This window comes from Rhinopithecus bieti, unplaced genomic scaffold (assembly GCF_001698545.2).
Source record: "Rhinopithecus bieti isolate Rb0 unplaced genomic scaffold, ASM169854v2 scaffold_21703, whole genome shotgun sequence".
Taxonomy (NCBI): Eukaryota; Metazoa; Chordata; class Mammalia; order Primates; family Cercopithecidae; genus Rhinopithecus; species Rhinopithecus bieti.
In genome coordinates, this window is record NW_016812332.1 from 2,963,775 (window position 1) to 2,977,952 (window position 14,178).

Genomic DNA, 14,178 nt, shown 5'->3' on the forward strand with positions numbered 1-14,178 from the left:
AAGGAAGGGAGGGAGGGAGGGAGGGAGGGAGGGAGGGAGGGAAAATCTTAGTCCCTTCTTTGTAGTTGTTACCAGAGATTATAAAAGGTCATTTGCCCAAGCTGATTTTCCACACTTCTCTGTCTCACCAGCCTGCATACACATTCATTCCTAAACTTGAAAAAGTTTACTAACTTTAAACAAATAGAGCAGAAAACTGTGCCATGAGTGCAAAATTACTATGCCACAATAGAAAAGACAAGTGGATCCTACTCAGAATCACTAATAAACACTACGTCATCCTCAATAAAATACTTAACATATCCATTTTAGTAAACTCTTTCCACAGGTCTTGAAATTTTCTACCTTATTAGCTCACTACATTTAAGACTCTTCAGTAAAACTAAGTTGTAATAAATTCACCAGTATTCTGAAAGTGATTTTTCATCACAAAACTATGAAACAAAGCAGATATTTCTATTAATATCTACTAAGAGAAAGATGTGTTATCTCTCTTGTGCAACAACCATTTAATATTCATTTGCCATTTCAATTGAAAACCTATAATAATTTCTACGACTATAATTTGGCTATATTATACTATGAAATCTGAATTTGACACTATATGGAAAGTTAAAATGGAGGAAAAAAATTGGTATTTGTTCTTTTTTTAAAGAAGGTTATATTCATGCTTAGATGCTAGTTTCTCCAAGGACGCTTAGGTTTTATTCTAAATCCCACTAGGTTCCCAAAGTAACTGGTCATCTTCAGTCATTATAATGTCAGCCTGTTGATGTTTTTGCATAATGCCCTTTCTACAAACTGGCTAGACTTTCCATTACCATAATTTTGCATGGTAACATAGAAAAATCACTATTGTCATTTTAGTCTGATCTGACAGAAACATTCTCAGCCTAAGAAACTCAAAACTATTACAAACTTAAAATCTTCTTCAATTACTGAATTCACTTTTTTAAAATCAAACAGAAAATTTCTCTTGGTAATAAAGGCTAAAATGACTTAAATGCAAAATGTTTTGTTTTTCTACAATTCCCTCCACCCTCCCAAAAAAAGGTATGAAGAGAATGTAGATAAATGTATGATCTGCCAACCCTAACATATCATTTTAAAATGAACAAATTGTCAAAAACTACATCGAAAATTTAGCCATACATCTATTTAAATAATAAGGAGAAAGGTAATTCTGAAACCCCACTGCTTGCAAGGCTGTCCAGCTGAGTCTAAGAACAGAGGAACACCTATAAAGGTGGGATTCAATTCACTGGTCTATCTGCCCAAAACCTGAACTGCTGAAAACAAATCTTTCATAGCTTTTCTTTATTGTTGATTACGTAATTTTGTATTGTATTGTGTCTTCTGTAATAGCAGAATAGGATAAATTAACATGAAAAATGTAGAAATGTCAGAATGATGCCAATTAGTAGAATGGTGGCAGGTTTTCTAAGATTCAAAATAATTTATAAGTTGGGTTTTAAGATTCTACATTCTTTTAAGTGAACGCCTTAATCATTCAGTTTATTTCTTGGGGACTTAAGATCAGCTTGTCAAAAGAAAGTGGTTTGGTTTTTTTTTTTTTTTTTTTTTTTTTTTTCAGCCTTTCCAAGATTTCCAGTACTTCGTCTTTACCCGAAAGCCTATTTACTGGCAGCCGATTTGCAAACATCAAATTTAAGATTACAGCTTCAGTAAAATGAGAAGAAAGAAATTAAAGTTGACTTCGAGTATTTATGTTGACATATACCAAGCAGACTACTTAAGAAAAGAATGACACTGTGGGCTCCATTTTGCCATTCCTCATGTTCTGCATGTACTAGTTTTCATATTACTTTAATCAAGAGACAAACATACCGAATTTATCATTTAAAGTATGCAAATTCATTACTCCTTCTTTGTGAAAGCTTGACACCTTGGCTCATGTCATATATTTGCAAACTAAGTATGTATTCCACTAAAAAGTTAAGAAAAAAGAAACCAGAATAACAGCTTTTTAAGTTTATGTTTCATGAAACAAGAAAATAATTAAGTAGGTACTTGCAATATACTACAGGTAGGGTCAATGTTAACATCACTAAAATCTGTAAGTTTTCTTCAAAATGTTACGGATAATCTTTACTGTGTCATAAAGAATTATCCAAAACTTAACATTATAATTGGCTTCAACAACTAAACCACAAACAAAAGCCTCTTAAATGGTAAGCAATGCTGAATTAACTTTTAATGACAACAAAATAAGACTTCTATTACCTACAGAGATAATCCAACAAATAGCCGGCAGTAAATATAGTCATTTTCTCTAGAACAATGGAAAATAAAAGCCCAATAAGAAACATAAATTATTCAATTTAATACTCATTATAATTACAAATCAATAAACCAATTTCCCATAAAACCATTCTTTTAAAAAAATCATCAGTTTTCCAATTCCTTTTTTCTTTCTTTTCTTTTTTTTTTTTGAGACAGGATCTTGCTTTGTCATCCAGGCTGGAGTACAGTGGTGCAGTCATGGCCTACTGCAGCCTTGACTTCCTGGGCTCAAGTGATCCTCTTACCACAGTCCCATGAGTATCAGGGACTACAGGTGTGAGCCACCATGCCCAGCTAATTTTTTTATTTTGTCTCACTATGTTGCCCAGGCATGTCTTGGACTCCCAGGCTCAAGCAATCCTCCCACCTCAGTCTCCCAAAGTGCTGGGATTACAGTCATGTGAGCCACTAAGCCAAGCCAATTCATTTTTTGATAATAACATTTCCTTGTTCTTAAAGCTTTTGATAGCTTTATTTTTTAAATGCAATGACAAAAGCAGTAAATATTAAAGAGGTATTAAAAAATTACTTCTTTCTAGTAAAGAGGTGGGGAAAGAAAATGTTTTGGGAGGTTTTTTTTATCACTTTAAAACAAATCTGACCAAGAAATCTGATTAGAGAAAATAATTTTTATCTCTTCTAAACACAAATATATTTTCTATTCAAATAATCCCATATATCCCTACATTTAATATAGACAATAATGATGATCTAGCATTTTTGATCACTTAGTATGTTCCAGGAACTCTGCTAAATGCATTATATTATTCCTCACAGTAGTTGCAACTATTTTACATATGGGGGTCTGAGGCACAAAGAGATTAAAATAATTTACTCAGGTCATACAGCTAGTAAATGGATAGAGCTGAGAATCAAACCCAGACAGTCTAGTACCATGTCTGATGTCTTTTTATATATATACTTTTTATTTTTTTATTTTATTAAAATTCAGTGCTCTACATGTTCAGAGAAACTTCTCTAGTAGTGAATTATAGAAGTGATTCCTGAAAGTATAGTCTTCCATATCTGCTTACAGCAGGTCCTCCAATAAAATTGTTTTCTTTCAACATCAGTTTGTTGTAACATTAATAAAGAAAAAAATCAATTTCCAGCCATGACCACAGTCTTGTGTGGAGTTTGCATTTCTCCCCAGGTCTACGTGGGTATTCTCTGGGTACTCTGGTTTCCTTCCACATCCCAAAGCTATGCACATTAGATGAACTGGTGTGTCTATATGGTCCCAGTCTGAATGAGTGTGGGTGTGTGAGTGTACCCTGCAATGGAATGGCCTCCTGTCCAGGGTTGATTCCTGCCTTGTGCCCTAAGCTGCCAGGATAGCTCCAGCCACCCTCAACCCTGAACCAGAATAAGTGGGTTGGAAGATGAATGAATAGATACAAATGATTGCCAGATAAAAATTAGTGGGCCAGGTGTGGTAGCTCACATCTGTAATCCCAGCACTTCGGGAGGGTGAGGTGGGTGGATCACCTGAGGTCAGGAGTTCAAGACCAGCATGACCAACAGGGTGAAACCCCATCTCTACTAAAAATACAAAAATTAGTTGGGTGTGGTGGCATGCACCTGTAGTCCCAGCTACTTGGGAGGCTGAGGCAGGAGAATCACTTGAACCCTGCAGGCAGAGGTTGCAGTGAGCCAAGATCATACCACTGCACTCCAGCCTGGGCAGCAGGGTGGGACTCCATCTCAAAAAAAAAAAAANTCACTAAAATCTGTAAGTTTTCTTCAAAATGTTACGGATAATCTTTACTGTGTCATAAAGAATTATCCAAAACTTAACATTATAATTGGCTTCAACAACTAAACCACAAACAAAAGCCTCTTAAATGGTAAGCAATGCTGAATTAACTTTTAATGACAACAAAAATAAGACTTCTATTACCTACAGAGATAATCCAACAAATAGCCGGCAGTAAATATAGTCATTTTCTCTAGAACAATGGAAAATAAAAAGCCCAATAAGAAACATAAATTATTCAATTTAATACTCATTATAATTACAAATCAATAAACCAATTTCCCATAAAACCATTCTTTTAAAAAAATCATCAGTTTTTCCATTTTTTCTTTCTTTTCTTTTTTTTTTTTGAGACAGGATCTTGCTTTGTCATCCAGGCTGGAGTACAGTGGTGCAGTCATGGCCTACTGCAGCCTTGACTTCCTGGGCTCAAGTGATCCTCTTACCACAGTCCCATGAGTATCAGGGACTACAGGTGTGAGCCACCATGCCCAGCTAATTTTTTTATTTTTGTCTCACTATGTTGCCCAGGCATGTCTTGGACTCCCAGGCTCAAGCAATCCTCCCACCTCAGTCTCCCAAAGTGCTGGGATTACAGTCATGTGAGCCACTAAGCCAAGCCAATTCATTTTTTGATAATAACATTTCCTTGTTCTTAAAGCTTTTGATAGCTTTATTTTTTAAATGCAATGACAAAAGCAGTAAATATTAAAGAGGTATTAAAAAATTACTTCTTTCTAGTAAAGAGGTGGGGAAAGAAAATGTTTTGGGAGGTTTTTTTTATCACTTTAAAACAAATCTGACCAAGAAATCTGATTAGAGAAAATAATTTTTATCTCTTCTAAACACAAATATATTTTCTATTCAAATAATCCCATATATCCCTACATTTAATATAGACAATAATGATGATCTAGCATTTTGATCACTTAGTATGTTCCAGGAACTCTGCTAAATGCATTATATTATTCCTCACAGTAGTTGCAACTATTTTACATATGGGGTCTGAGGCACAAAGAGATTAAAATAATTTACTCAGGTCATACAGCTAGTAAATGGATAGAGCTGAGAATCAAACCCAGACAGTCTAGTACCATGTCTGATGTCTTTTATATATATACTTTTATTTTTTTATTTTATTAAAATTCAGTGCTCTACATGTTCAGAGAAACTTCTCTAGTAGTGAATTATAGAAGTGATTCCTGAAAGTATAGTCTTCCATATCTGCTTACAGCAGGTCCTCCAATAAAATTGTTTTCTTTCAACATCAGTTTGTTGTAACATTAATAAAGAAAAAAATCAATTTCCAGCCATGACCACAGTCTTGTGTGGAGTTTGCATTTCTCCCCAGGTCTACGTGGGTATTCTCTGGGTACTCTGGTTTCCTTCCACATCCCAAAGCTATGCACATTAGATGAACTGGTGTGTCTATATGGTCCCAGTCTGAATGAGTGTGGGTGTGTGAGTGTACCCTGCAATGGAATGGCCTCCTGTCCAGGGTTGATTCCTGCCTTGTGCCCTAAGCTGCCAGGATAGCTCCAGCCACCCTCAACCCTGAACCAGAATAAGTGGGTTGGAAGATGAATGAATAGATACAAATGATTGCCAGATAAAATTAGTGGGCCAGGTGTGGTAGCTCACATCTGTAATCCCAGCACTTCGGGAGGGTGAGGTGGGTGGATCACCTGAGGTCAGGAGTTCAAGACCAGCATGACCAACAGGGTGAAACCCCATCTCTACTAAAATACAAAATTAGTTGGGTGTGGTGGCATGCACCTGTAGTCCCAGCTACTTGGGAGGCTGAGGCAGGAGAATCACTTGAACCCTGCAGGCAGAGGTTGCAGTGAGCCAAGATCATACCACTGCACTCCAGCCTGGGCAGCAGGGTGGGACTCCATCTCAAAAAAAAAAAAAAAAACTAGTAAAGTATATGATAATCATACAAATGCACAATAAACGATGCAGTAAGAAAATGCTCAATGATCTGCCATATTGGTTACTCTTGAACTGCATGATGGTAGGAGATGCTCCTTATAATTTTCACTTTGCAAACACCTATTCCTTGATTTAACCCACCACCACTATGACTGCTTTCACTCACTGATTCACTAAAAATTGTGTAAATAATTATATTGTTTTTATTAATCTTTCTTAAATGTATTTACAACCCAAATTTATTTCTTTGTTTAATATTACAAGTGTTTTGTGTCTTTATTTAGAAGTTTCGTGAAGTTTTTGTGACCAGAAATATGCCATAGGAACTTAACTCTTGTTTAAATCAATTAACGTATCATTCACTTAAAGTCACAGTTTCCAAGAATCTATTAACTTAAGTGAGGACTTACACTACATTGTGTATAAAGTATATATTGCATCTAGCATAAGGTCTGACACCCAGTAAGTATTAATAAAAGTGCAACTATTATAATAATATTTATCTCTTCTTTACTTACTCTGTGATAATTCCGGATTTCCTTTCAGATTCATCATCTTTGGAATTGAAGGTCCATACACATCCACATCTAGCAAACCAATGGCCTTGGACTGTAAAAAAATAAATAAAAATATAAAACAAAACAAAAACACTTTACCATAAGATTGTTCCCACTCTTCTCAAAGGCAAAGCACATAGCAACAGTAATCTGACTACAGAAAATAAAATTGGCAAAATATTACAAATCATAACCTAAACTTCCAAAGCAACAGTGAAGTAAAAGAGCATAAATTGCTTAGGGTCAATACTTTTTATGATTTACTAATATCGTCTAGATAACTGACTAGAGAAATCCACCCTATATGCTTTACATATTGTAGTTCAGGTCTTCCATAGTCTCAAGCAGACTAAGACCTTTTTGATCTGAACATGAGTTTGAGAACAAATTACATGCAAACAATTTTAAAATAATGACTTGTGATGGTAAGCAAAACCCCAAAGACACAACACTAACTTTTGGAAAGCCTGTCTAACACACCAAAGAAGATAAAATAAAAAAAGATCATGGAAACAGGGCCATAATAAAGCAAGTGAGAAATTCTGATGCAGATCTGGCATAAATCAGATGGAAGCGCTAACAAAGATACTGGCACACCTAACACAGAGACAAACTCTTATATGCAAGTCACAATTAAATACAAACGTCTTCTAGAGGATTCAGAAACAACTAAAACTGTTTTCTTTGATGATGCATCCAGCTGCTGAAGGACAGGATACCCTGTCTGGGCTCTTCACTGGCTATCAATTAATCAGCAGCTTAGCCAAGGAAAGGAAAACAAAATTCACTATTAAAAAATATGTCTCTTTTTTTCCTTCTCCCCCTCTCTTCTTTCTCCTTTGATAGATGAAATCAATCTGTTATTGGTTTTGCTCATCTACAAGTAAAGAGAACGCTAACACGATATGTCTCAGAGTTACGTTTCATCAAGTCTTACAGCTTTCCTATTACTCTCCTCATATCCTGCAGAATAAAATTCAACCCCTTGACAAAATTTTTTGAAAAACTGAAGCAATCACTCATCTTCCATGTCACCTACCTATTTCTAGACAAAAGAAAACTTTTAAATTGGTTATCTGGTTCCTATGAATATACAAAATAAAGTAAATCTAACATTTATGTTTCCAACTTTATACTGACTAAAACTGCAGTTTAAATATATACATATAATATCTCTGTATGACTCAGTGACCTCAGAGGAAAAAATGGGATTAATATCTGCCTCTATGAAAATCTCAGCCTTATGTAAAATAAATGAGAAAATAGGAAGGATACTTGATTTTTAATAGAATGGTGGTATATAAAATTTAAGCTTAATGCATTTAGGTATCAGATTTAAGAAGGCAGGAACAGTCAATGAGCAATTTGACCAATTTAACTATTTTTTAAACCACAGACAGAAGAATTTAGCTAAATTAAAACAATTAAATTTACTATGGATAACAAGATTTTCAAATGAGGGGACCTAAATCTAGAAATATGGCTAATTGTTACTTCTATTATATAAAGTTCTGCTAATGCTATAACTATCATCCTATTATCTCTTTTCTGTATTTTATGACACAAGAACTAAAACTACCACCAAATAATAATAAATACCAATAAAACAAAAGCTATTTTAAGATTCTCTTTCCTTGTTCTCTTATTTATATCAATGCTGGTTTTACAATAACATGAAGAGGGTTAGGTCCTAAGTTTCAAATTGATCTAACAATACCTGTCAAGTAAAATAACAGCTTTTTAAGTTTATGTTTACATGAAACAAGAACATAACTAAGTGTTCTAACAAATATAAGATTGCTAGGGTCAATTTTATCATCACTAGGTTTTCAAGTTTCCTTCAAAATGTTAGGAAAGATCGATCATCTATCCTGCTTCTAGAAGAAAACCAAGCTTGCTAAAGATGAACTCTTGGCACAATAGTCAAAAAAGAACTGAAGATCTCCCCTATCATTTGCTATGTAAAGAGTAGGTTTTACATATGCCTAGATTGCAACCAATATACGTTATGTAAAATTAAGAAGGAGGGGAAATTACAAGATTTTCAAGTTCTTCTGATTCCTAGAGAATAGAAATAACAGTAACTGACAATATTCTACATATTAGGTTCTCTACATACTCTAAGAGACTAACCTAAATTTAGTACCAATGCTTGTATGTATCAAAAAGGAAACAAAGGGAGGAAAATATAAAGATCACGGGGAAAAAGAGAAAGAGAGGAAAGAGAGAGAGAGGGGCAAAGGGATTAAGGACTGAGGAAGAACAGGATAAAGGGACATTAGACAGCAAAGTCATATTAAGATGCCGGATAAACTAGGCCTCCACTGCTAGCCCTATGTATAAATCAGAACCTATAAAAACATACCATCTTAAATCACCCAGACACTAAGACTTTCCCTGATTGCATCTCCCCATTGCTTGAATTCCTTCTGGGTGCCAGGCACTTAGCTAAGCATTTTATTTACATTTTTTCATTTATCCTCACAGCAACACTGCAAGGTGGTATTATCCATACTCATGAATGAGAAAGCCAGAAACTTACATTCAAAATGACCATTTAAAATATTCTTTCTTAAAATGAAGAATGGGAAATTAAACATGAAAATGCTAACCTCATAAACCCCAACAGAACTTTAACAGGATCTAACTCCAAAAACTTAGATATAGAGGACACTTTTTCTTAAAGGGCCAACAGTAAACATTTCAGACGTTGAGGATCATATGATCTCTGTGGTAACTACTCAACATTACCACTGTAGTATCAAGGAAGCCATAAACAATATGTAAATAAATTAACATGGCTGTGTTCCTATAAAACTTCACAAAAATTGGCAGGATTTGGTCCATATGTCATAGTTAGTCAACATTCCATTTAGAGAGTAAAGTTTTTCATAATGAAGCTATTCAATCATCCAACAATGCAATTCTGTTAGCGCCAAGAGCAGGCAGGCCAGTCATCTCTTTCAGCATCAGAGTCAGAGGAGCTATCTCAGTAAAGATTTACTTTCTCATCCTTAATTGGCTAGATTTTAAAAATAAAAAGCACACATTTCAGACTATTTTACTGGAACTAAATTAGGATGTCTTGCTTAGATTTTATTTATCATGAATAAAATCAGTGCCCATTAACAGAAACACCAAAGCATACATTAATTAAAGCATATTATACTTACAATTGGCACAGCTACTGGAGCAGTACAGTTACAATTGCTATAAAAATAAATTTAAACAGATTTTCAAGTCTAGAATTCAGTAATGTTCAAAAGTGCCAAATAAACTTCATTTGTTTTCATAATTTACTCCATTATTTTAAATAGGTTCCTATTTTAAGTATGTAAATGGTCTTTCACTTTAAACTTCCAGTTTTATACTGTTAGGAAAATAAATGAGCAAGGTAAAAGCCTATAAATAAATGTATGCAGCTGGGTGTCTAACCAGCTAAGTTTTATGAATCCTTTCCAACTTACTCCTCCTATAATAATTACATTTAGTCAGTAAAGCTCCAATTAGGATTTTCTTCAATTTCAGCCAGATTCAAAGGAATATTCACTACAAAAGCTACCAAATACACAACAGATTAAAAAAAAATACTATTAGCAAAAATAACTGTAAACTTACTATTGTAAAATGTGATTATCATCTTTAATGTCACCATAAACTTAACCTAATGTTGGTATCTAACAATATACTCTTTTTCTGACTCTCCTACAGATCTCAAAACCTAGCAGATGACATAAAACAAGATAGATCAAACCCCAAGATAACAATTAGTTTTTTGGATTTGTTTATAATTTATAACACCCTGTGGAAGTTGTAAAAGGTGGCAGAATTATTCAAGAGTGATTATACTGTTTTATTACTACTGCATGAAAGCTGCAATTTGAGAGCCTACATGTCCTATTTTTGTGTGTTGAATTTCAAAGACACAAACCACAGTTTTGATACTGCTTTGTTCTTCCAACACAATTTATACTAAATAAGATCGTAAAGCTTCATGACATGTTCCTTTTATCCATGTCTTCTGCTAATAGAACCCATCAAAACAATATCTTAGAACGCTCCCACTCGATTATTTCTAAATAAGACCTACCTAAAAGTTGTACTTCTACAGAAGTACCCTGCTAAGACTCCCATGATTCCCTGTATATTATATTCAGTTTAATCTTGGACTGGCAGTTGGTGTTTATTCAATTTAGAAATTATTCAAACCTCTTCTTTCTTCCTTTCTGCCTAGCTTTACATCAAGCTGCCAATCATAAGAATTTCAATCTCTTAGTAGAGAAAATATCTGTTTCCAAATTCTATTAGCTAAGATTAAATAAGAATCTGATAAAAAAAAAAAAATAAAGAAAAAAACAAAAAGAAAAAAAAATAAGAATCTGATTGTCAGAAGAGCTAATGGTTAACAAGGTGATAAGAGAAAAATTTCCTACTGTTTATCAAAGGACTGTCTAAATCTTCAAGTTCAATCAGGAAAAAAGAGAAACAAGAGCAGCATAAAAGAAAAAAAAAATCACCTGGTTCATTGGAACACAACCTGAGAGGAGCTCAGGAAACATACAGAAGAATCCCAAATGATAAAGTATTAATAACTGCTCTCAAAAGAGGTACAAAGTAGAAATGGAAGATAAATGACAGATTTCTTTTTGTTTGTTTTTTCAGACAGGGTCTTGCTCTGTCGCCCATGCTAGAGTGCAGCAGGGCTATAGGGGCATTGATCTTCCTGGCTCAAGCAACAATCCTCCCACCCCAATGTCTTGAGTAACTAGGACTACAGGCACCGGCCACCATATCCAGCTAATTTTTTTTCATTTTTTATAGGGACAGGTTTTCACCACGTGGCCCCAGCTGGTCTCAAACTCTGGGGCTCAAGTGATCCTCCTGCCTCGACCTCCCAAAGTGCTGGGATTACAGGTGTAAGCCACCACATCTGGCCAATAATCAATTTCAAATTAAAGACTCTATTTTAGAGTAGGAAGAAACCTAAGAGATCATTTTAGTCTCCTAATTTTTAGTAATGAAGAAACTAAGGCCCAGAGATAATGTCACTCCTGGGGTCTAGGATCCCAAGTCTCTCTCCAATGTATCATGAAGCCTAACCACTAATCAACAACCACCAGCCACTTACCATACCTCTTTCACCTCATCTCCTACTCTCCCCTTTTCTAATCCACTCCATATATATTACCCTCTTGCAGCTTCTTAAACACACAAGGAACACCCCAGATCTAGGAGTTTTGCAGTTGCTATTCCTTCAGTCAGAAATCCCATTCCCCTGAGTATCCACCTGTCTCTTACTTCCTTTATGTCTTGATTTAAACATAACCATATAGTAAGGCATTCACTGGCCACACTATCTAAAATTGCAACTCCCTTACCATAACACTACACATTTCCTATTCCCCACCCTGCTTTTTCTTTCTTCTTAGTATCTATATTAGTATTCAACATATTATATACAGTTGTCTCTAGGTATCTGCACGGCTATGGTTCCAGGACACCTCTGACCCCATACCAAAATCCTCAGAATCTTTTTTGTTTGTTGTTTGTTTTTTTGAGGCTGAGTCTCGCTCTGTCGCCCAGGGGCGCCATCTTGGCTCACTGCAAGCTCCGCCTCCCAGGTTCATGCCATTCTCCTGCCTCAGTCGGCCGCGTAGCCAGGAGACTACAGGCGCCTGCCACCACGCCTGGCTAATTGTTTTGTATTTTTAGTAGAGATGGGGTTTCACTGTGCACTGTGTTAGCCAGGATAGTCTCGATTCCTGACCTCATGATCCGCCTGCCCTGGCCTCCCAAAGTGCTGGGATACAGGCGTGAGCCACCGCACCCAGCCAATCTTCAGACTCTTATATAAAATGGCATAGTATTTGCACATAACCTGTGCACACCCTCCCATATATTTTAAATCACCTCTAGATTACTTATAATACCAAATACAATATAAATTTTATGTAAATGGTTATTATACTGTATTTTTATTTGTATTACTTTTTATTGTTGTATTGTTATTTTATTGGGTTTTAAAATATTTTGATCCACAGTTGGTTAAATACACAGATGCAAAACCAGCAGATATGGAGTGCAAATGTATTTACCTATTGTTTACTATCTCCCCTACTAGAATCTAAATCACATGAGGGTAAGGATTTTTGCATGCTTTGTTCACTACTATATACCCAGAACCTAGAAGAGTAGGTAGTTACAGAGATTCCCTATTACATCCCAGAAATTCTGATTCATTAGGTCCAGGCTGCCATCCAACAACCTATATATGTAGCACTCTAGGGTATAAGATGACCACAATATGAAAAACCGAAATATAGATAATACAGGAAAGAGAGATGAAAATTTGCTACTAAGCCTTGGGAACAGCAGGATCATAATAACAATAATAATCTACAGTAATCAACAATAACATTAAAGATGTCCTTTTTCAAATGATTTTTTAAAAATATATAGTAAACATTCTGCCTTATGTGTGAATAATCAATAAATATTGCATGGGACATATACATTAAAAAATTGTTGTTTATCTGAAATTCAAATTTGTTATTTGCTAAATCTGACTTTACCCCAGCACTTCTTCTCAACAGGGTTGCAAGAATGATTCAGATGAAACATAAATCAGATTGTGTTATTACTCTGCTCAAAACCCTTCATTGCCATCACTCCTCCCATTTCATTCCTGTAAAAGCCGAAGTCCTTAAAACCATTCACCCCATATAACCCAGCCAGCTCCCCACCCACCTCCTGCCTCCCAAACCTAGTAATTTTCATCACCTATTACTCCATTCCACTTCTTCCTCCAGAAAACACATTGGCCTTATTACTATTCTTTGCATAGTATACTAGGCTTGCTCCCACCTATTGGCCTTTGTCCCAGCTCTTCCTTCTCCCTGAGATACTCTTCCCTCAGATAGTCATATAGTCTACTCTCATTTTCTTCTCTTCTCTGCTCAAGTGTCATCTTTTCAATGGAGACTATCATATTTTAAAATGCAAACCAGCATTAACCCTTAAGCACTACCCCTCCCCCATCTCAGTTGACTTGTATCACCTTCTAACATACTGTTTAACTTACTTGTGATGTTTATTATCTATTTACTGTAAGCTCCATAAGGACAGGAATATCCCCAAGTATTCTGAATGGTAAAAATTAAATATTTGTTGAATGGGTAAAACTAATGAATGAATGAACAAACTTCCATCTGTTACTCCAGAATTTCAGTATTGCTTACTATACGATCCCTAAGGTCTCTTATAAGCTTTAACATACTATGATTTCAAGAAAGTCCCTCTTCTAATACTTCTACACTAACATTTTAAGTTATAGGACTTAAAATTAAATAATATTATTATATAATAATTATACAATAATATATAGCTTAAAAATATTCTGGTGTTAAAAAGGGGGTCATAAATTTCTTTGCAGTCTATTCCTAACAACCATTTTCTCCTCAGAAAATCTAATATCATCTTCATTTCTCTATTGACCTCAACTCCAAAAAAAATAGACTTCATGAAAGAAAATCTAGTACAAAGAATGGATATGGTTCTATGATGGCTTCATTAAAAAATATGGCTGGGCACAGTGGCTCACACCTGTAATCCCAGCACTTTGGGAGG

General features: G+C 35.1%; 1 protein-coding gene across 3 annotated transcripts in view; it reads right to left on the bottom strand.

Annotated features, from left to right (window-relative positions):
• NUBPL (NUBP iron-sulfur cluster assembly factor, mitochondrial) overlaps positions 1–14,178 on the bottom strand; it is a 377,447-nt gene that overhangs the window by 319,508 nt on the left and 43,761 nt on the right. For all 3 annotated transcript variants that reach the window (XM_017895911.1, XM_017895910.1, XM_017895909.1), the window contains exons 4-5: positions 6,514–6,604; positions 2,249–2,293 (exon numbers count right to left, since the gene is read on the bottom strand). In XM_017895911.1, coding sequence (XP_017751400.1) covers positions 2,249–2,293; positions 6,514–6,604 — 136 coding nt within the window. The remainder of the gene's footprint in view (positions 1–2,248; positions 2,294–6,513; positions 6,605–14,178) is intronic.